The following is a 25,000-nucleotide window of genomic DNA, read 5'->3' on the forward strand; positions in this document are numbered from 1 at the left end:
TTCTCAAGTTTTGACTTATTCAGAGCTGTTCTGTCGCTACAGTGATGCTGTCTCATATCGTAGTGAAAGCTTTTGTTTTTCGTTCCAAGATGTAGCACTGTGCATTTTCCAGCGTTGAACTTCAGTTGCCAATCGTCTGCCCAGTTGACTAGATTGTCAATATCTAACTGAAGACTGTCTCTATTTTCTAGATTGTTTACCTTTCTGTATACTTTAGTATCATCGGCATACATTGAACATGAGCTAGACAAAATACTTGGTAAATCATTAATGAAGATTACGAAAAGAGTTGGATCTAAGACGCTGCCTTGTGGCACTCCACTAAGAACTTCTGTCCAATTTGACACTGTGCCTTGCACGCTAACTCTCTGTTTCCTGCATACTAGAAAATGCTTAATCTAGCTTAGAGTATTTCCTTGTACACCATGAGCTTCCAGTTTGTTTAAGAGTCTTTGATGGGGAACAGAATCAAAAGCTTTAGCAAAATCTAGGTAGATTGCGTCAACCAAGAGAAACTCTGTCCAATCATTTAAAGTCTTTAGGAGGTTAGTTGAACATGACCTGCCAGAAACAAAGCCATGTTGGCATTCAGACAGTAACTTGTTGTTCTTTAGGTGAGTTATGACATAGTCTCTAATAATGCTCTCCATTATTTTGCAAACCACTGAGGTGAGGCTAACTGGTCGATAATTGCCCGGATTACTCTTGTCTCCTTTCTTGAATAACGGTGTAACTTGTGCTTCTTTCCAATCGGGTGGAAGAGTTCCTGAGTCAAGTGATTTTTGGAACAGTAACGCTAATGGTTCGGAGAGTTCTTCTGACAACTGACATAATACGCGGGGGTGGAACATGTCAGGTCCTGGGGACTTGTTCATATTGAGTTTGTCTAGTTTCTTCTTTACAGTGTCTTTGTCGAATTCTATATCTGATAGTATGTTGTTTACACTTTTTCTTTCACATGTAGGTATATTAGTGAGATCCTCGTTGGTGAATACACTGCTAAAGAACTTGTTAAGAATATTGGCTTTGTCAATGTTAGATGAGGCTGTCTTATGATCATCATACAAATCAGCAATACCGTCTTTAGTCTTCGTTTTTGTTCTAGCATATGCAAAAAACTTTTTTGGGTTCACTTTAGCCATACGAGAAATAGATCTCTCATAGTCCTTTACAGCAATTCTGCATGAGCTTTTGGCTTGATTTCTGGCCCTCGTGTAATTAATATAGTCTGCACCCTCTCTAGTTTCTAAGTACTTTTTGTAAGCTTGCTTCTTTTTCTTGAGTTTTGCCAAGACTGTAGGATTGATCCACCGAGGTGAAGTTCTGTCTGAACTACTTTTAACTTTTGGTACGCTGATGTCCACTGCAGACATAACTTCAGATTTGATAATAGTCCATGCATCGAGTACAGACAGGTTTATTATTTTTTGTGTTAGGTCTGCAGCTGAGACTAATTCAGAAAGCTGTTTGTAGTCGCCTTTATCGAAACAGTAGTGGGGTTCGTTCGAGTAACATTTCTTTGTGTAACATCTAAAGTCAAAATATAAAACCTGGTGGTGACTCTTGCCTAGTGGAGCCTCATGTCTTATTGAGTCAATCATTGAATGTTCATTTGTAAAAACCAGGTCCAAAATATTTGGGTTTTGCTCTGAACGGTAGTGAGTTGGTTGCTTAACGTGCTGTGTTAAGAATGAATCCCTGACAGCTTCCATGAATTTAGAAGCAGAGTGATCTGAGTCCTTGGGGGATAACTCGTTTGACCAGTCTACTTCAGGAAAGTTAAAATCCCCCGTAACTAGAACATGTGATTTGTCTTCTGTCATTTTAACTAAAAGTTCATTAATCTTATCATTGTTTTCAAAAGAGCTATTTGGTGAACGATAAACCGAGCCAACTAACATCCTATCATTGTCTCTAAGTGTTATTTCACACCAAACGGATTCTTTAGATGATGACAAGTTGTCTGACAACTTGACTGGTTGAGCATTTAGCTTTGAACGAACCCATATGGCTACACCACGATGACAACTTTTATCCTGAATATTGTGAAAACAATCAAAGCCTGGAATCTGAAGTTCTACCGGCTCGATTTTACCTCTTTGCTGATTTTTAGGTAACACTTCAGTTATACTTATAACATCAACACTCTCAGGGGGGCGGTGGATGTAGTAGTGGTTGTGATGACGTGGTAGTGCTGGTTGTAGTAGCAATATTAGTGATGATGCTGTGGTGGTGATTTTGGTGGTGGTTCTAGTAGACGTGTTATCGATGATGGTGTGGTGGTCATTAGCGTAGTAGTAGTAATGTTTGTAGTGATGATGATGTGACTGTGGTGGTTGTAGTAGTATTGGTAGTGATAATGATGTGGTTGTGGTGACTGAAGTAGTTGTGGTAGTGATTTTAATGTGGTGGTGGTCGTGGTGGCTGTAATAGGATACAGAAATAGTGACTGTAATAGGGAAGCTATGTGGTCTTGTGGTATGACACTCGCTTTCGGATCGGAAGGTCCTCGGTTCGAGCCTCGCTCGGGTCATAGTTGAGTCCTTGGAAACGGCTCTTTACTCACATTCTCTCACCGTACTCATATGTTAAATGAGTGAACAGCGTTGTCTCTGTTAGAAAGAAATTGTAATATCGCCTAACAGGCGTCATGTCTTTTCCTAAATGTTAAATTTTGCTGTTGGTCAGGGACCCCTTGTAAAGCGCTTTAAGCACGTTTAGTGGATAATGCGCTATATAAAAGCTCAAGTATAATAGGAATGGTAGTAATGATTATGTGGTGGTGGTGGTGGTGGTGGTTGTAGTAGTGGCAGTAATGATAATGTGGTGGTAGAGATTAGGTGTAATACAGACCAATGATCTATCACGTGTGTGTATTTGTAAACATTTAATGACACGATATATTCGACAATGCTATATGAAAGACTTTCGATCTGCGAACACTGGATTCGTCGACATTTCTATTCTATTTGAAAGGTGGGCTGGGGTTATTTTTTTACTCCGTATTTCAATACAAATTATGATACATCAAAACAACAAACGCCCAAACATTGTAAACCTGAAACATATTTTTTAGAGATTATTGGACTGTATTGGGGGTCATCTTAGTTTATCAATACAGTGGAAACCTGATATTGGAGTTGGCTTTAAGAGTAGTGACGCCAGTCGTATCTGTTTCCGTACTCATTGAAATTCAACCAAAGTGTTGAGGGTTTATGGAATAATAATTTTGTTATATCATGCACAGGTTGACAAACTACGGAATCAGTAACTTTCAAGATGATTCGATTCAACATCCTTGCTTTAGCAACTTCCTTTATGATGCTCGTCATTGGTGAGTAATAGTAGTGATAAAACTAGTAGCAATGATAGAAGAAGAAGGAGACGAAGTAGGAGTACAGTCGTAGTAGAAGTAATTTTGGTAGTAAAATTAGTAGTAGTAATAGTAGTAGTAGTAGTAGTAGTAGTTGTAGTAGTAGTAGTAGTAGTAGTAGTAGTAGTAGTAGTAGTAGTAGTAGTAGTAGTAGTAGTAGTAGCAATAGTAGTAGTAGCAGTAGTAGTAGTAGTAATAATAGAAGTAGTAATAGTAGTAGTAGTAGTAGTAGTAGTAGTAGTAGTAGTAGTAGTAGTAGTAGTAGTAGTAGTAGTAGTAGTAGTAGTAGTAGTAGTAGTAGTAGTAGTAGTCAGTTTTGAGGGATTTTTTAAAGGCATCAAAGGTCTGACAGTTCCTTGTATAAGTAGTTGATTAGTTCCATACAGCTGGAGCAGTAAAGGCAAAAGATCGTTCAGAGAATTTAGTTTTAGGGATTTTTCTCTCTAATGATACGGAGTTAGAAGACCTGAGGGAGCGACTTGGAACATGGACCGTAAGTTGTGATTTTAAGTAATCTGGAGCAGTGTTGTGAAGACATTTAAAGGCAAGACATGCCAGTTTATAATCAACTCTCCTATCCACGGCAGCCAATGAAGGTATTCCAAAACGGAAGTTATATGCTCATTCTTCTTTGTCTGGGTGACAGTTCGTGCTGCTCTGTTTTGTAACAACTGCAGTCTTGCGACCAAGCTCTTTGGAAGCCCGTAGAGAAGGGAGTTGCAATGGTCTAGCCGGCTAGCAAAAAGTGAATTAATGAGCATCTTGCAAATTTCTTCATCTAAAAGATTGCGGATATGGCTAATAGATCTTAACATAAAATGTAGATTTTGACAGAGTTTTGTTATATGATATTGCATATTCAGAAATTCATCAAATAAAAACCAAGGTTTTTTTTACAATTAAAGATCTGGAAATGACAGAGTCACAAATCAAAAGCTCTACCGTTAGAATGGTCTTTCCTCGTTTTCTAAAAACGATAAATTCAGTTTTATCGTCATAGAATTTTTGTTTGTTTTGGGTCATCCAGAGTTTGAAATGAGAGACGTAGTTAAAGATGTTTGTCTTGTTTGAAGTTAAGTTGGAAGAAGAAATTGGGAAATATATCTGTGTATCATCGGCGTAAAGATGGTGACTGATGCTGTAGGATTGAATGATGCTAGTAAGAGGTGTGGTGTAGACAGTGAACAGAAATGGACCCAACACTGACCCCTGCGGCTGCCAAAATCAAGTGTGATGGTTGTCGAAGATACTCCATTTATGCACACACGTTGTGTTCGATTCTTCAAGTAAAAAGAGAACCACTTGAGTGCTGTGCCAGTGACTCCAAAAGAATCTTCCATTCGGTCCATCAGTAGCTTGTGGTCGATCGTATCGAATCCCGCACTTAAATCTAACAGGAATAGTGCAATATTGTCACTGTGTTCCTAACGGGTAATCAGATCATTATGGACGCGAAGAAATGCAGTTTCTGTGCTGTGGCACGGTCTATATGTGGACTGAAATGAATTGAGCAGATTGTTATTAATAAAATATTGTTGTAGTTGTCTGACAACAAGCCTCTGAATAACCTTCGAAATAAAATTTAAATCGGACACAGGCCTGTTGTTTTTCAACAAATCAAAATCAATATTTTTCTTTTTAAGTAAAGGTGTAATTATGGCCTCCTTCATACAATCTGAAAAGTCAGCGTGCTCTAGTGAGAAGTTTACGATTGATGTTATTGCTGGCACAACCTCCTCGAGGCATGACTTCAAGATCCACGTTGGTATGGGATCTAGAGTACAGTGTTTGCTTGCCACCTTTTTAATTATTTCACTTATCTCTTCATTTGTTGCAGTGGAAAATTGAGATATAAACGAGTTAGTGGCCAACAGGATCTGAACGAATTTTTATTATTTTATCTTCAAAAAAGTAGTTGAATCTGTTAATTCAATATCATCTGTGTGATTTGGCAGTGGCGATGACGTTTCATGGTTTATAAGATTGTTCAAAATCTTATATAATTCTTTAATGTTGCCTTTATTATTGGATATATTTTCTCTCACGAAACAACGTTTTGCTTTCTTTATAAGTTGATTTGTTTTATTTTTCTCTCTAATGTAGACGTCTTTGTCTACCGTAAGCTTTGTGTTGCGCCAGATTTTCTTGGCTGCTCTTCTTTTAATTTTTGGATGTCGAATTTCTTCTGAGAACCATTTCGTATCAGGTCTTATTGTTATGGTTTTCTTGATTAAGGGTCCGGGTAGATTGTAAATATCAGAAGTAATTTTATTGAAGATAAATATCTTCGTTTCAACAGATTCTGCGTTCTGCACTAAATTGGTTACATTTGACTATACGATATAGTAGTAGTAGTATAAGTAGTCGTAGTAGTAGTAGTAGTAGTAGTAGTAGTAGTAGTAGTAGTAGTATTGGTAGGAGTGTGGTAGTAGTAGTAGTAGTAATAGTAGTAGTAGTAGTAGTAGTAGTAGTAGTAGTAGTAGTAGTAGTAGTAGTAGTAGTAGAAGTAGTAGTAGTAGTAGTAGTATTAGTATTAATGGCAGTAGTAATAGTAATAGTAGCAGTAGTAGTAGTAGTAGTAGTAGTAGTAGTAGTAGTAGTAGTAGTAGTAGTAGTAGTAGTAGTAGTAGTAGTAGTGGGTAGAAGTATTAGTAGTAGTAACAAAGGAGGCGGAGGAGGAGTCGTAGTAATAGTAGTAGTGGTGGTGGTAGTAGTAGTAGTAGTAGTAGTAGTAGTAGTAGTAGTAGTAGTAGTAGTAGTAGTAGTAGTAGTAGTAGTAGTACTAGTAGGAGTAGTAGGAGTAGTATAATTAGTAGTTGTAGTAGTAGTAGTAGTAGTAGTAGTAGTAGTAGTAGTAGTAGTAGTAGTAGTAGTAGTAGTAGTAGTAGTAGTCGTAGTAGTAGGAGTAATCGTAGTAGTAGTAGTAGTAGTAGTAGTAGTAGTAGTAGTAGTAGTAGTAGTAGTAGGAGGAGGAGGAGGAGGAGGAGGAGGAGGAGGAGTGTGGTATTAGCAGTAGCAGTACTACGAAGCAGTACTTAAACGCTTATAATCTATAGAATGATTAAAGTTAAAAATTGAGCTTTTTTTAATTGAGATTTTTTATACCGCAATATCCACTAACCGTGCTCAAAGCGCTTTACAAGGGGTCCATGGTCAACAGCCACATTTGACATGTAGGACGGTACATGACGCCTGTGAGGCGATATTACAATTTTTTTCGAACAGAGACAACGCTGTTAACGGCCAAGTACTCATTTTACATATGAGTACGGTGTGAGAATGTGAGTCATTTTGTATAACAGCTTGGGGAGGCAATTGCTTAGCAGTGGAAAGGAACAAAATAAATTCAAATATTAAATAATCCATTAAACGCTATATATAGGCCTAAGTATGGTCAGTAGCGAAAGCTGGACAATTACAGAAGACATTAGAAAGAAACTGGAGGCAGCAGAAATGTGGTTTCTTAGAAGGATGTTAAGAATCTCATGGACAGAGAAGAAAACTAATGAAGAAGTATTAGAGCAAGCTGAAACTAAAAGGCTATTAATTCGTACAATAAGAAAAAGACAAATGCAATTTTTAGGACACCTAAATCGACATAAATGTATTGAACATCTTGCTCTCACAGGAAAGATAGAAGGTAAAAAGAGTAAAGGTAGACCAAGAAAAACATATTTGAATAGTTTGAACAGCTGGGTGACAAAGAAAGAGAAGAGTAATATTAGTTTTCTGAGGTTATCTGATCAAAGAGATGAATGGCGTATCATGATCACCGATGTCTGGCACAGACTTGGTACTTGAAGAAGAAGAAACGCTATATAAATGATGTTGACGATGTATATCTTTTATACAAGAAATTGTGTATTAGTAAAATAACTAAAACATTAAATGACCAGAATCATCCACTAAGACCATCAGTTATTATGTCTGGAAGGAGTGGTCGCCCTTTCTCTATTTCAACGAAAACAGAGAGACACCGAAAATCTTTTCTGCCGTCCAGAATTAGGCTTTATAACGACAAGCAATAATCGTTTTATATAATTATTTTGCATTTTTACGTTCAAAAAAAAATGTAAATATTAATTTATTAATTTATTTGTTTTGCAATCTTTTCAATTTTCAATTTATAGTGACTATTTTACAGTGTTGAAATTATTCATATTATAAAGCGCGGCTCTGGTTATGGAGGTGCTCCTTTTTTATAAATACATCATATTTCCATTGTATCTTATCTTATTGTTTAAATTATAACACGTCTGTACAAAAACGTTTCCTTTTTGGGATGCAATAAAGTATTATTATTATTATTATTATTATTATTATTATTATTATTATTATTATTATTATTATTATTATTATTATTATTATTATTATTATTATTATTATTATTATTATTATTATTATTATTATTATTATTATTATTAATTTAAAGAACATTCTCCAAGGACTCAACTATGCGCCGAGTGAGGCTCGAACCCATGACCTTCCGATCCAAAAGCGAGTGTCATACCACTAGACCACATAGCCATTAAGTTAACACAAGAACAGTCTGTTTGACCCTTCGTCTCAATACATGATTACCTTCTTCAGCTAATAACACATGACAATAAAGACATAAATACATTACTAAATTCCAGATAGACGACAGAGATATTGTTAGGTCCTCTCTGTAGAAAAATCTTCAATTGTGTTTATTACTGTTTACAGCCACAGCTTCTAGCAATCTAGTATCATTCTATATATAGACGATTTTATTTCATATTATCCATTTTCAGGGTCGCACTCTAACCAACCGAGTTGCAACGTGTATTCCATTAAGAAATGCGAATATGACAACTTCTCTGTTAAAGATCGCAATTGCATGTAAGTAAAATTGTTATGTGTGGAAATATCACATTGAGAAATTTGGAAGCAGCGCGTAGGCTTCTTAAACTCATGGCCTGATACTAAGCCAAAATCTCATAAAAGAAGGCGAAGATAACAGAGAAAAAACTTAATAGGTTTAAATAGTCTGATGTCACGCCCGCCCGGCAACGAGCAGCCTGGTTCTAAACAAATAAAATCGGTAATCTTTATTCTTCATGCTGGCTAGAACTTTTCCACACGTCATGTGATCAGATTGTATAGAAGTCAAAACATGATCAGATTTATGATGATTTTCTCCTCTGGATACACTTTTATATTGCGGGGAAGTATTTCATGAGGGCGTCCGCCATTGGTCCGATTGTTTAGAACCAGGTACTATGCGTCATAACGAGGGAAGTGACGACATCACGACTGTTGAACCCTATTGTCAGTTGTTATCAAAAGCTCAACCAATAAACAAATACCTTCTCTGCAACTTCAAACCACCATAATAATCTCGACACCAAAACATCACAGGAAGGAAGTATGCAACAACACACAATTATAAACCACACAAATAATTGCACACACTTCTCGAAGATTGCCCAAATGGCGTGAAACAGTACTGCAATAATTGTATATATATATATATATATATATATATATATATATATATATATATATGTATATATATATATATATATATATATATATATATATATATATATATTTATGAAATCAGTCCTAATTGCACTGCATTGAAAACATAATGTTCCCTGTTGTATTAAATTGTAAAGATGTCTGTGTGCATTGTGAAGTAAAAAAAATTGTTATGAGAATCATATTATTATAAGATCCACACATTTCTCTTAATGTTTACAAAATTTGTTAAGTAATGTAAACAACTAATGGTTTTCCATTTCACGGACAATAAAGATGTATTACTATTACTATTATAACTCTATATATATATATATATATATATATATATATATATATATATATATATATATATATATTACTTTTTAAAATATTTACCACAATGTTTGAGACAGTCTACATTAATGTTTCAGGCTTAATTCGCCATCGTCAGGACTGAGTTGTTTTGTTGACTGTTATTGTTTGTTGAAGTGGTTCCGGTTTGTAGTTAATTAACAAGAACTTCCGGCGATGTGGACACGTACCGTACATCTCACTTTTCGTGTTGAGTGTGGCTTCATGAGGGTGTTTGAGTATAGTATATTTCTCTTCCAATCATAAGCTAAATTGTTTTGATGTTGGTGTGTATCCTGTTGCTTTAGATAAAATTTTTCATGAAATGTTGTGGTCTAGTTTGTTGTCTTTTAATTTCCAAATATGTTCGCTGAGTTTTGTGGATGTTTTTTTGTTAGTGTTTCTAAATGTTGAGGTTTGGAGGTTGTATCTTGTTTTGAAATTATTTTCCGTTAGTCTTACATATTTTTCTTGCTTGTTTGTTTTAGTTTCGGTGACTGTGGCTTGGTAAATTAAACTCGATTCTAAACATTGTTTGTTTAGCGGCAATGTTCCTTATTTCTGCAGTTGCATTTTGTGGTGGGTGGGTTTTGCTCTTGTCGGTGGTTTAATATTTTTTTGTTGTGGCTTGAAATTATTTGTTCTATGTTGCGCATACACGAGTAGCTTATTTTTATGGTATTCCTGTTGATAATTTTATGTAGCTTGTAGTTTTTTGGAAATTGTGTATCAATTAACTTCAGGAACCGCTGTCCAATGTTTGTGCTGACGTTTTTGTCGAAAGGTGGGTTGAACCAAGTAATGTGTCGTTTTCTTGTTTTACGATCTTCACTTGTGTGTTGGGGTTTACATGAGAGGGAGGCGTCTGTGTATTCAAATGGTGTGTTGTATCCGCTTTTTGTGAGTGCTTCTTTGTAGGGGGTGGCTGCGACGTTGAATATCTCTCTGTTTTCCGAAAGTTTGCTCACACTCAGTGCTAAGCTTTTTGGTATGTTTTCAACGACGGAACGGGGGTGGTTGCTGTTTTTATTAATGTAGCTAATGGTGTTGTTTGGTTTTCTGAACGGTTGGAATGTGATGTCGAGGAAGTCAACTGTTTTTTTTGTTTGCTTCTATCGTGATTTTCAAATTGTTGTTTTGGAATATTTTACAGATTTGTTTTTTGATGTTTTCGTTCGCTCTTGGTCGTTTGTTGGTTATAGCGAGTCCGTCATCTCTATAGAGGCCGATGTATCTGTGTGTATGTTGCAGTTGTGACAGGATGTTGAGTCCGAACGAACCCATTGTTACGTCGAAATCATTATGTCGCTTTGTCCACGGCGTGTTGTCATAGTATAGTATGCAGTGCTTGGTGTGTTTGATGAGGTGTTTTTCCTCTTCTGTGATGTTGGTGTATTTTGCTGCGAATTCCAATGCTTTGTTTAGTAAGTCTGGGGTGATGGAGGGGTAAAAATCGCAAATGTCGAAAGAGATGAAGGTGCAATTATATATATATATATATATATATATATATATATATATATATATATATATATATATTGAATCGTGTTGGATACAAATATGGTAAGAATAATGCTCGACATGTAGCAATGGAGGGAATTATTATTTCATTATTTACCACAATGTTGGAATCAGTCTACATCGATGTTTCAGGTCTTTTCAGCCATCGTCAGGACTGCGTGTTACATGAGTTTGGTTTGTTGTGTGTTGTTCTTGTTGAAGTGGTTCCGTAGGTTTGTAGTTGATTATTAAATACTTCCGGCGATGTGGACAAGTACTGTACATCTAATTTTTGTGTTGAGTGAAACTTCATGAGGGTGTTTGATTATAGTAATAATATTGCGAAATACACCAACATCACAGAAGAGGGAAAAGCACATCATCAAACACACCAAGCACAGCACACTATACTATGACAACACGCCGTGGACAAAGCGACATAATGATTTCGACGTAACAATGGGTTCGTTTGACGGTACTGAAACATGCGAACTGGTCGGCCTCTACATCCTGTCACAACTGCAACATACACACACATACATCGGCCTCTATATTATTTACCACAATGTTGGAATCAGTCTACATCGATGTTTCAGGTCTTTTCAGCCATCGTCAGGACTGCGTGTTACATGAGTTTGGTTTGTTGTGTGTTGTTCTTGTTGAAGTGGTTCCGTAGGTTTGTAGTTGATTATTAAATACTTCCGGCGATGTGGACAAGTACTGTACATCTAATTTTTGTGTTGAGTGAAACTTCATGAGGGTGTTTGATTATAGTAATAATATTGCGAAATACACCAACATCACAGAAGAGGAAAAGCACATCATCAAACACACCAAGCACAGCACACTATACTATGACAACACGCCGTGGACAAAGCGACATAATGATTTCGACGTAACAATGGGTTCGTTTGACGGTACTGAAACATGCGAACTGGTCGGCCTCTACATCCTGTCACAACTGCAACATACACACACATACATCGGCCTCTATAGTGAGGAAGGACTCGCTATAACCAACAAACGACCAAGAGCGAACGAAAACATAAAAAAAAACAAATCTGCAAAATATTCCAAAACAACAATTTAAAAATCACGATAGAAGCAAACAAAAAAAAACAGTTGACTTCCCCGACATCACATTCGACATAAATCCAATTCATTCCAACCGTTCAGAAAACCAAACAACACCATTAGCTACATTAATAAAAACAGCAACCACCCCCGTTCCGTCATTGAAAACATACCAAAAAGCATAGCACTGAGGGTGAACAAACTTTCGGAAAACAGAGAGATATTCAACGTCGCAGCCACCCCCTACAAAGAAGCACTCACACAAAGCGGATACAACACACCATAAGAATACACAGACGCCCCCCTCTCATGTAAACCTCAACACACAAGTGAAGACCGCAAAACAAGAAAACGATATATTACTTGGTTCAACCCACCTTTCGACAAAAACGTACAAATATTGGACAGCAGTTCCTGAAGTTAATTGATACACACTTTCCAACAAACGACAAGCTACATAAAATTATCAACAGGAATACCATAAAAATAAGCTACTCGTGTATACGCAACATAGAACAAATAATTGCTTGTAGAGGAAACAACACACAACAAACCAAACTCATTTAACACACAGTCCTGACGATTGCTGAAAAGGCCTGAAACATCGATGTAGACTGACTACAACATTGTGGTACATATTAAAATAATAATTCGCTCCATTGATACATGTCAAGCACTATTCGTACAAGATTTGTATCCAACACAATATATATATATATATATATATATATATATATATATATATATATATATATATATATATATATATATATATATATAAATTTATAGGAGTGATTAATAAACTCTACCTTTCTTCCCCACCCTTATCTCATCTATTTCAAACCAGGTTATGGAATAATGCAAGGATTTGCTTAGAACAGTTAAAAAAGAAGTGCTCTGGAAACTTTTTGATGACAAGGGAGATAGATAATAAAATCGCACAATTAAACACGGATGAAGCGAACTCGTACTGTGGTAAAGTAAAGTTTTTATATAAAGATAAATGTGTACACGCGTAAGAGACACAGCTGTACTTTAAAAGCTTTGTAATTTTTGTTATTTTCAGAAAATTCACACTGTCACTTTTAATTGGAATTATATATGTAATTGTTAGTGATATTCCGGATGACACTTTTGTGCTGAAATTATAGATTTGTATCAAATATTTTAAGACTTAATAAGACATTCTAGGACAACTTTTACACATTTTCGAGAATGAATGAGCAGAAAATCGCTATTTTGTACACCTTTATATCCTATTTCTTGGTATCATTTATATGGTGTGTCGAATTAACTTGATCTGTGCACTTTATTCCAAATGTACACGAAGGTATCGAGCCGAAAATGAGAAAATTTCAAACTCTTCACTCATCACAACTACGACCAAAACTGCATATATTTCGTTAAAAATACACCTTGGCCTTCGTAAACTCATGGCCTGACACTGACCAACAAATGTCGTCAAAGGACAAGTCTTTGGCCACAAAAGAAGACAAATTGGATTCAGTAGTCTGATGTCACGCCGCCCGGCAACGGCGGCCATCTTGGTTCAAAACAAAGAAAATCATTACTTTTATTCTTCATGCTGGCTAGAACTTTTCATATGTCTTGTGATCAGAATGTGTTAAAGTCAAAACTTGATCAAATGTATGTATTTTTTTCCTCTGGATACGCTTTTATGCTTGCCTGGGAAATATTTCATACGGGCGTCCGCCATTGTTCCGATAGTTTAGAGCCAGTGCTACTAGGTTACCATGCGTCATAAGGAAGGAAGTGACGTTACGACTGTTGAAGCGTATTGTGAGTTGTATTCAACAGGTCAGCCAATGGGATCACTTGTATCCTTGAGCACTACTACAGACAACTCACTAGGCGTTCTACAAACCTAAACATGACCTCAAAATATGGGTCTTAGTGTGGTTCAGTGTCAGGCTATACGTTAACGGTGGCTACGCTCTGACCGTGGCCTTTGTAAACTTACAGCCTGACACTGATCAAAAAATGACTTTAAAAAAAAAAACAAATCGTGAGTTGTATTCAATAGTTCAACCAATGGGATCAGTTGTTTCCTTGAGCACTACTAACGACAACTCACTAGACGCTGAACAAACAATAAATGACGTCACACTATAAGTCCTAGTTGGTTCTAGTATCAGGCTTTTAGATAACGATGGCTACGCTCTGACCCTGACAAGGGTATCAATAGTATCGTTGAAGAAGTCGATTTGATTATATTGAGAAATTTCAATATTGATTTTGAGTACGATAATTCGGGATCAAAAGCTATTAAACATTACTTAAGGAACACGATATAATGACTCTACACGTTAAAGAGCCCACTCATACTTTTGGACATACTCTCGACTGGGTTATGACAAGCAAAAACATTACACTTGCCTCCCCCATGTAAATTGTAGATAAATGTATTTCGTACCATACTTGACTGAATTTGAAATTCCGTCTTGTAACGAAATACCATCGTAGTCAAAAGTTGACGTTATTTCCAGGAACATTTTAAAAAAATAGATATAGAGGATTTTAGACACGATCTGATCTACCGAAACAAATGGCTGAACCCAGTTACGTAAATGTCAACAAATTCATTTCTTCTGTGACCAAAGTGCCTGATACCCACGCTCCACTAAAATAACGGATCGTCAAAGAAAGAAAAACAACACCCTAGTTCACTCCAGAGATGAAGACAGACAAAAGAGAGAAAATGAAGACCGAGGGAAAATGGAGTAAAACGTCTCGTCCATAAACAAATTTTCTTGTACCATAAATCTAAACTCAAGAAATTACACGACGAACAAAGTCAGAATCCTGCATAAAAACTGTTCGAAATTACTTTTTAATAAGATAAGTAAAATACAAACCTCTTTGGATAACAATTTTAATTTTCAGAAATTAATGCAAAGTGACTAGAATATTTCATCGAGTCGATTTCATGAATTTTAAAGAAGTCATATTATGAACAAATCATCGACTAGTCTGAAAATAACAGTTGCCAGTTAGACTCGATTCTGACCTGTTTACTGAAGTAGTCAATAATGATATTCCACCACCTATCATCAATTTGGTAAATGACTCTTCGGAACAAGATTTTTTTCCGAAAGATAACCGAACCGCCATTGTTAAGCCTCTCTTAAAAATCAAGGGCTCGATTCGGATAACAGCACCAAATCAGCTCTCTTGCATGTTGCTTCTGATTTATAAAAAAACATCCATCAACAATAGAGGATAACCGTTTTCAATTTTCCCGAGCTGTCAATCGCACGTGACACTAAATAGGACGAAATCCTCCTCATGCGACTACAAAACAATTTTGATATCCAAGGAACTGCACTCAACTGGTTCAAATTAATATCTAACGGGACGACACCAACAAATCATTATTGGAAACTCATACTCCGATAGTACATAGAACGCATGTCTTTGGCATACCTCAAGGCTCGTTCTCACACCAGTACTCTTTGTGCTTTATACATCATCTTCTTCTTTTTCTTCTAGGTTCCATGCCTGGTCCAGGCTTCGGATACTGCATGAATTATCTCTCTCCATTCCTCCCTGTCTCTTGCTTTTTCAAACAGCTCTTGGATTGTTAGGTTGGTGAAGCCCTTCAGTTGGTCTATGAGTGTTTTTCTTTGTCTCCCCCGGGCGCGTTTACCAGGTATTTTTCCACAGCTTGCCAGGTATTCATTCTTATCTTTCCTTACTATGTTTCCGAAAAAGGATAGTTGTCGATCCGCTATTAAGGGCATTAGTTTCCTTTGTTGGTATGTTTGTTTTAGCACTTCTTCGTTCGTTTTGTGTGCAGTATACGATATTCTCTGCATCCTTCTCAAGCACCACATTTCAAAAGCTTCAATGTTCTTTTGTGTTTCTGCATCATACTTGGGGATATTATTTAGTCTTAAACACCATTGTTATGCCGACGACACACATATATACGACATAGATCATTACTTAACTTTTGACAGGAAAACTGAACGCTGTGAAAACTGTATTGGCGAATTGAGCGAATGGATGGGGAAGAATAAATTACAATTGAAAATATAATTGATAAAATTGATCAAACTTTTGTGGAAGTAAACGATATCAAAGTGCCCTTTGTCAATAAGTTAGGTATTTTGAGGTCATGGGTGATTGGTTTTAATAAATGTCGCAAATTTTAGGGATCGAAGAGAAATTATTAAAACGTAATTTTACCATTGTAAAATGGAACTAAATTACAGAAATGTCTTGCATTACAACAACACAAATGTTAACAAACACGCACTTTCATTGCCGAAAGCAGTCTGGTTTTTGCTTTAAACGACACATACACACCTACAAAACACACACACACACACACACATACACACACACAAATACATACACAAACGAGGATCAGTCAAAAATCACGGGAATCTACTTATTACTTTAAAACAAATTGAATCTATGACATGCATCCTACCTCAAATTTAAGCTTGGCATTAGTCGAGTAGAATGCTACTTTCAATATAATCTCCGCATTCGAGCATTATTCGTCCAATATTTGTATCCAACACGATTCAATATATATATATATATATATATATATATATATATATATATATATATATATATATAGATTTAGAGGAGTGATTAATAAACTGTACCTTTCTTCCCCGCCCTTATCTTATCTATTTCAAACCAGGTTATGGAAAAATGCAAGGACTTGCTTAGAACAGTTAAAACAGAATTGCTCTGAAAAATATTTGATGAAAAGGGAGAAAGACACAAAAAAATACTGTCCCTACTCCCTACCTATTGCTCGAGTTTTACATACTTCTCTAAGGCGTTTGAAAATGTTACTCAGGGTTTCCTCTTCACAAACAAGAAATTCAACGACCGCTGTCTGTAGCAAACGGACGTCAATGGGGACAGCTATTTTGAAATGCCTTAATTTTGTGAAAATTTGACGAAATTTAAAGAATACATGTGTAAGTTGAATTAAACCAAATTATGACGTCACACGCAAAAGAAATGGACTCAGTAGAAGTTTTGTCCCAATACTTTTTGACTCAGCCACGTATTTACTTTATTTTTTTTAAAATATAGATAACACCATTCGTTGATGTTTTCTTTTATTGATTAGTTGTTTTTTATTTTTCTCTTTCACTTCTTAGTTAGATTGCCAAAAGACTCTTGTATTCAAGGTGAATTAAATGTTTGCCACAATATAATTTCTGCACAGTTGAAATCATGGAGTTTCACAAGCTTGGCTGAAGCGATCAATAGCACGCATTGCTTGAAACCTCAGGCGTACAAGTATGTATAAAATATATTTCCAAATAAGTACAATATTTGATATGTTTGATAACATTTATTTCTCAACAACGATAAAGACAATTTCTCACAAGACAAGCTTCGACCTGCCAATCTAAAAAGATTTGTTAGAATTATTTAGATTAAGTATACTAACAATTAGAATTGGAAAAATTATAATTATTATTATTTTTATTATTATTATTACTATTATTATTATTATTATTATTATTATTATTATTATTATTATTATTATTATTATTATTATTATTATTATCATTATTTTCATTATTATTATTATTATTATTATTATTATTATTATTATTATTATTATTATTATTATTACTACTACTACTATTATTATCCAAGAGGATTCAGGATGGGGAGAAGTACTGCTGATGTAGTTTTGACCCACAAATGGCTTGCTGCCAAAACCCTGTCCGAAGAAATAGAAATAGTTATAACTGGAATAGATTTGTCTGCCGCTTTCGATACCATCAATCGCCAATCCTTGTTAAAGAATATGAAATGGATAGCTATGGAAGATGAAGTTATATAAATCAGATTCTTTGTAACCAGAACCTGGATAACGACCAAAGGAGACAGCGAGAGCCTTGTTTTATTTATCATTTACCTAGAAAATGCTTTCAAAGATGTGCATAAATCTGTATCTTCGGCCAAATTACGTTTTGAAAACGAACTCCTGGTGGAAATTGCATATGCATATGACATGGACTCTATTGGCCTCAAACAAGTCACTATAAAAGACATCCAAAATGCTTTACAAAAACACCAACTGTACGTTATTACTGACAAAACAAATGCAACATTATTGTCAAGGAAGAAAGATGGATGGAGAGCCACGAAAAAAGTAGAATCTTTAATAGGAAGACGTAGACAGAAGAAAAAGTTTACATATATGGATTAGATAAGATAAAATTAAAATAAACACTAAAATCAAATTATACACAACCCTTGTAAAATTCGTGCTTAAATACAACTGCGGAACATGAGCACTGACTGGAACCGAAGACCAAAGATTAGACATATTCCATAGAAAATAACTGAAAAGAGTCCTGAGTATACGATATCCCACAAAAATAAGCAATAAATAACTATGAAAAAATGCAATCACCATGGCTTGTCGCAGCATATGTGGAGCAGGTCATGGTCAGTGCAACTGGGCCCATCCTGGCATTCTCTCAGGAGGTGCTCCATCGTCTGATCTGGGCATCCACATGTATACAAGCTAATCTCAGCCAGTCCCCACTTTTTCATGCTTCCAGCTGTTCTCCCAATTTTTGCCAGTGCTCTGTTTAGTGTTACCCATTCATTCCTGTGGAGCTCATTTCCGTAGGGCAGTTATTCTCTCGGATCTTCAACAGCTTCATTTGCATGATTGTTCCACTTGCTCCATGTGGAAAGCCTTATACAGCTGCATGGTCAGAGTTGATGCTTTCTTCCATCATAAAGCTCTTTCTCGACTTCAGTCTACTTGTCGTTGGGTTGTGGTCATTGAGAGGGTGCCTTGGGTCCATTTCCTGTTTGTATTTCTAGGCTTTGGAGCAGTGGCTCTTTGAATGCGGGGAGGTTCAATGCCAGCCAGCCGATGGAGGACTGGAACTGCAGTCGGTTTCAAGTTATCAGTAATGATCCGGCAGGTGTTATTTTTGACATGGCAGGATCTTGGCCGGACTGGTGAGGCGTATTCGGCTAATGAATAGCAGAGGGCTAGTGTGGTTGTCCTCACTGTTTTTGGATCTGCTCCCCATGTAGTGTTTGCCAGTTTTCTTAGGAGGTTGTTTCTTGTTGCCACCTTTGCTTTTGTTTTCTTTGTGTACCGAGAGAAGGACAGTGTGCGGTCTAAGGTGACACCAAGGTACAAGGGGAATGTGTTGTTCTCCAATATGTTTCCATTCCAGGAGATGTGCAATTCCTGTTGGCTTGGTGGGTTTTTTTTAATGAAAGGCACACACTTGGGTTTTTCTTGTGTTGGCATTTAGTGAGGTCTTTAAATAACACTCACAGGGCGTTTGTTAATCTCGCCTCAATGGTCTTGAAATCAGAGACCCGGGATGCATGACACAGATCATCAGCATATAGAAACATCCGGATGTTCTCAAATTAAGTTTGGTCGTTGGTGTAAATGTTGAAAAGGATTGGTGCAAGTACCAATCCTTGAGGGAGTCCATTCTTTTGTGATCTCCATCTACTGTCCCATCCATTTCCACAAAAAAGCGACGGTTAGACATAAGGGATTTTATTATTGAAACTACTGTTGTGTTACGAGTTACCCTTGCAACCCTAAGGAGAAGTTTCCTGTGATTTACTGTGTCATAGGCAGCTGTCAGATCCATGAACACAGCCCCTGTAATTTGTTTGTTACCATAGCCATCTTCGATGTATTGTGTCAAGTTCAGGAGTTGGTCACAGCATGATCTTTCAGGACGGAAACCAGCTTGGTCAGGTGACAGATGTTCTTCTACTATTTGGGAAATCCTGGCTAGTATCATGCGCTCATATACTTTGTACAGTATGCAGAGGAGGGATATTGGTCTGTAGCTCTTGCTGCTGTTTGGGTCTTTTCCATGTTTAAGTAGAGCTATCACTCTTGCTTGTCGCAAAAGCTTTGGTACTGTTCACGATTTAACACAGTTGTTTATAAGAGTTAGTAACCATGTTTTTGTTGAGGGACCGAAATGCTTTATCATTTCTGCAGCGATGCCATCTAGACCAGCCGCTTTACCGGGTTTGGAGTGTTCAAGAGCTGATTCCAATTCTTCGATACAGAAAGGGTCTACTTCCTTTTCAGTTCCTTGGGCGATATTTTCCATTTCCCTTTTCATTTCCTTAAGTTTGACTTTTATCTGTATGTTGGTTTTTCCATTTTTGATAAGTTGATTTGCTACATCATTTGGTGTCACAGCTGCAACCCTGGTTTGTTTGTTATTTTCTGTATTTCGTTTTTTCATTGTTGACAAGGCTTTCTTGCTGTTGTGGGCCATTTTTGTGCTGGTTATCATTTCCTTCCATCTTTCTGATTTTGTTTCGGCAATGGAAGTCATTAAGGTCTCACCAAGTTGGACAGCTGCTTCAGCAAATGGATCTGTTCGTAAGCATCGACATACTGTTTATAAAGTTCCTTGCTGTCTTGCTGTAAGCATAGTATATAGAATTTCCTGCATCCTCTAGGTATGTGTTTTTTGGCAATTCTCCAAACAAGCTTCTGAAACTGGTCGTAGTTTTTGGAAACTGAATCGATGGTATTGATGCTGTCATTTATGTCTGACGAGAAGTTTTCCCACTTTGCCTTCCGAAAATTGAATCTGGTTAGAATCAGGTTACGGGTTCTAATGACTGGTCCTACCTCAATGATGATAGGTCTGTGCTGCGATTTTGGTATGGGGTTGCCGACAGATTTCTGAAAGTTTTGGAGATGTCTGGAAGACACAAATGCAAGGCCTCTTCTCGAGCGAGCGCTTGAAAATGGTGGTTTGTCTTTTGCGTCATGGAAGACTGTCAGATTATATTGCTCAGCCTATTCCTCAACAGTATCTCCATCTTCGTTGTTATCACTGTATCCCCATTTGGTGGCTGTCACCTATCAGAATCATTGGTTTCTCACTAGTGAAGGGTGTACCTGGCCATTGTATGGTGTTGGTGGAGGTTTGTAGACAGATATCACATTGAAGTGTCTGTTTTCAATTCTGAGAATTTCCACCTCACTTACTGTCATGACATGGCTATATGTCACTATTGATTTGTATTTGACGTAGATAGCACTACCGTGGATATTGCTGCCATGTCGTATGACTAGGTGCATGCCAGGGATGTTTGGTGCCACAGTCTTGTGCGACTCTTGTAGACAGAGTATGTTTGCCTTGAGGTTGGAAAGTAATTTTATCTTTGTTGATGACAGTCCTTCTGTGTTGAGGCTAACGATTTTAAAATTGTCCATGGTGAGTGCCGAGGGGCTATCCTTTTACCACCCTGACCATGGAAGAGTTGTTGTTGGTGTTGTAGCAATGGGTCTCCAGCGAGGGATTCCAGGGACGCGACGTGGACGCTAGCTTTTTGAAATTAGCATCCACATCAAAATACCGTAAACGGTGGAAAGAAATAACACAGATGATTAGAGAGGCAGCCGTGGCGTCCCGATCGGAAGCGAAAGTCCTAAATTTAGTCATCATCATTATTATTATTATTATTATTATTATTATTATTATTATTATTATTATTATTATTATTATTATCATCATCATCATGATAAGCAGTAGTGATAGTAGTAGTAGTAGTAGTAGTAGTAGTAGTAGTAGTAGTAGTAGTAGTAGTAGTAGTAGTAGTAGTAGTAGTAGTAGTAGTTATTGTTGTTGTTGTTGTTTTTGTTGTTGTTGTAATAGTAGTAGTAGTAGTAGTAGTAGTAGTAGTAGTAGTAGTAGTAGTAGTAGTAGTAGTAGTAGTAGTAGTAGTAGTAGTAGTAGTAGTAGTAGTAGTAGTAGTAGTAGTAGTAGTATTAATAGTAGTAGTTGTTGTAGTAATAGTAGTAGTAGTAGTAGTAGTAGTAGTAGTAGTAGTAGTAGTAGTAGTAGTAGTAGTAGTAGTAGTAGTAGTAGTAGTAGCTGTAAAGTAGACTTACTGGTAGTTGTTGTTGGTAGTATCTTTACTCTTTGCAGATGAAGAAAAAATAACTCTTTTCGATAGAATTATTGATTTTATAAATTTAATTTTAAACATCAACATATATAATACCGTTTATGGGCGAATGATCACATAATGTGATCTTAGATGAGGACGGAGTCTAAAAATCAATATGATCAATATGATCATAGACTTTAAATAAATGTTAGTTGAGTTTGGAAACAAATTTCTATTTCCTCATCGAAAGACAAAGGCAATTTGGTACAAAATAGGGGACAGGCGGAGATTTACGAGCATCAGTGTACTGAGTTTGAGATCGCCTAAAAGACTCATACAGACACAAGAACAGGATCCGACTCAGAGAAAAACACTTAAATGCTTACAGGATACATTCAAAACAACAAATATAACAATACATAACATAGAGATGATTTACAATGATAATAAACACCATCTGCCAGAACTATAAATTGAGTACATTAAAGTAGAAAACCATGTAAATCTCATTCGAATACAAAAACCTCAATTTGGAAGACAGATATAGGGTTATAGGAGACGCATTTAGTGACCGCCCTGCCCACCGTGAGAGGTCAAGATCTCCACCCAGTTAGCACGCGTTAATACTACATTCATTCTATTCGTTTAACTCGCATCACCAATTATAGGAAAAATAGTCACATTCTTTAAGGTGCAACGAACAATTTTCCTCAGTTTGATTTCTTTTGTTACATCACAACATTTTAAAATGTGAGTTGCTATGGAGTCTAGCTATAAAAAGAACTTAACACCCTGTTGTAGAGCTTATTCTGCTGAATAACATAATAATGATAATAATAGTAATAATAATAATAATAATAATAATAATAATAATAATAATAATAATAATAATAATAATAATAATAAAATAATAACAATAATAATAATGATAATAATAATAATATTAATAATAATAATAATAATAATAATGATAATAATAATAATAATGAAAATAATAATAATAATAATAATAATAATAATAATAATAATAATAATAATAATAATAATAATAATAATAATAATAATAATAATAATAATAATAATAATAATAATAATAATATTTTTTTTGTCCATAAATATGGCAATTTGTCATTTAGTTACACATGTTATAACGTTATAAGATAACGATAACATTGAACAGATATTTCACTCCTACTTATTCTCTCTCTCTCTCTCTCTCTCTCTCGCTTCTCTCTCTCTCCCACACACACACACACACACATTCTCTCTCTCTCTCTCTCTCTCTCTCTCTCTCTCTCTCTCTCTCTCTCTCTCTCTCTCTCTTATGTATAGAATGTAGAATGTTTGTATAGAACTTGTTGCTTTTCTGTTTGAGTATGGATGCACTATAGGGCTATGAAGACCCGTTATTCATTCACTGAGCGCCTGGGTGCGAGCAGCAACTCTTAAGACAAAATCTATTATTATATATTTGAAGGGAATTATAACCTAAAGATTCTAATATCTTTATATTTATTTTGTTAAAATATCATTGCAGAGTGTTGGTTATAATACTCCTTTCGTAGAAATTAATCATCACTATTAAGCAGTTTGAAATAAAAACATTACGTACAACATTTCGGTCTCCTCCATAAAAAATCAAACGCTATTCTGACCATAGATCGAGGTGAAAATAATGACCTTTTTATCTTGTGATGTGACATTTTGTGCGCTCTCCAGTTAGTCGATAGTCAGATAGCCCGAAACGTCAACAAAAGAAAAGAAAGGAAAAAGACTAGAAGGATAGAAGGAGGGAACTCGTTGTTAAGTTCCCTTGAAGAGGAAGATCAGGCCACTGCTCTGGGCCTAGCCCGATCGGATAAAAGAGAAAGAAAGAGAAAGACCATGCTTCACGGTCAGACAGTTGTATTGAAGAAATGAATGGAGATTAAGGATTACGGACACGATGCATTTATTAAGGAACTAAATAACGTGTATTACACAAAACAGAACGATACACCTCTACTTATCCATTTATCCTTTCTCCTTACATCCACGAATAGGGACCACTACAATAAATAAAAGATATAGATAGAATGCGCTTGGCCAAGGAGTTCACAACATTGCCATCCGGAAGTATAACGGACCAACACACAAACTGTGTGTAACCATGCACTTTTATAGTCTGGTTAATACAGTTTAGTGAGAACAACTCACAAACGCGGATGGCAAAAACAATAACAAAGGCCCGAGTGACGTCATCTGCATACTATCTATAGAACAGGACCGCTGGAAAGTGACATTCTGTTCAACTCGCCATACTTACAAAGACCCCTCTGCTTTCCCGCGCTACGCTTATATAGCATCAGGCTCGAACCCTGATTGGCTAAAGGCCTGGATACAAAATGCATTTCACCCTGGAAAGGTACAGTCGTTCGGGTGATGCCTAGCAAACAAGTTGCTAGGGCATAACATGTGACCTCTTGTTTTTTGTTACCGGCAAACAGAACCGATCTGTGAATACTACTCAACGTTTGAATACTTTTAATCCGGTGTTGTTTGTTTATTACAGACCCGTTGCTTGGCATCGACTGATGTCAAGTTTATGGTAAAGATAACGTTTGATTGCAAAAATATTATGTCTTTCAGCCTTCCTCAAGAAATTTAGTTGCCCGCTGATTCATGCATCTAGTACTAATTTTCAAAATGCTTGCTCCGAAAAAATCTGAGGAAAATTTGATTTGAGATTTCCCCCCCCCCTCCCCTCATTTTCTCTTTTGTTCAGACGTATTCATGAATACGAAATAGGTGGCGATTACTTACTATAACGTTCAATCCGGGATTCAGCAATTAAGATCTCGCGGCTCTAGTGTACAGTTTCAGAGGAAATTCTTAAAATTGCTTTTGAGGAGAGAGTATTGTTATTGTTTTTTTGTTTTTTTGTTTGTTTTTTTTTTTTTGTTTTTTTTTTTTTTTTTTTTTACCTTGATCAGATTTATGGACCGAAGAGAAGTATAACCTTGGGAGGGTTCTCTTCGATGTTACGAAATCTACATTATAAGTCAACATTTGTATTATTACACCCCAGTTGTACAGCTTCCCTATAAAAGCATTGTTAAAAGTCATTAGTTATAAGAATATCAAAAAAGTAGAAAGAGGCTAATTTTAACGGGCCGATAAAAAAAACAAAAACAAGACATTGATGCGTATTACTGCCCTTTGTTTGTATTATTTAAATGACAATACAAGCTATGATGTCCACAATCAATACAAGTCCAGCTCTGTGCAGAGGGCAGAAAATTCATTTGAAAG

General features: G+C 36.2%; 3 protein-coding genes across 3 annotated transcripts in view; 1 reads left to right on the forward strand and 2 right to left on the reverse strand.

Annotated features, from left to right (window-relative positions):
* Nucleotides 1-233, reverse strand: part of LOC144980620 (uncharacterized) — an 861-nt gene extending 628 nt beyond the window's left edge. The window contains exon 1 of the mRNA XM_078928301.1: nt 1-233. This exon is cut by the window's left edge and continues 628 nt beyond it. Within this exon, the coding sequence (XP_078784427.1) occupies nt 1-233 (233 nt within the window).
* Nucleotides 1-25,000, forward strand: part of LOC144956070 (uncharacterized) — a 31,794-nt gene that overhangs the window by 3,306 nt on the left and 3,488 nt on the right. The window contains exons 2-5 of the mRNA XM_078886398.1: nt 3,248-3,334; nt 8,149-8,236; nt 12,633-12,760; nt 16,936-17,077. Of these exons, the coding sequence (XP_078742524.1) occupies nt 3,280-3,334; nt 8,149-8,236; nt 12,633-12,760; nt 16,936-17,077 (413 nt within the window). The 5' untranslated portion in view covers nt 3,248-3,279. The remainder of the gene's footprint in view (nt 1-3,247; nt 3,335-8,148; nt 8,237-12,632; nt 12,761-16,935; nt 17,078-25,000) is intronic.
* LOC144980621 (uncharacterized) lies at nt 399-1,823 on the reverse strand. The gene has a single exon (XM_078928302.1). The coding sequence runs from the start codon at nt 1,821-1,823 to the stop codon at nt 399-401; it is 1,425 nt and encodes a 474-aa protein (XP_078784428.1).

The sequence above is a fragment of the Berghia stephanieae genome, chromosome 10, assembly GCF_034508935.2.
Source record: "Berghia stephanieae isolate SIO BIC M18660-M18661 chromosome 10, UCSD_Bste_1.3, whole genome shotgun sequence".
NCBI lineage: Eukaryota > Metazoa > Mollusca > Gastropoda > Nudibranchia > Aeolidiidae > Berghia > Berghia stephanieae.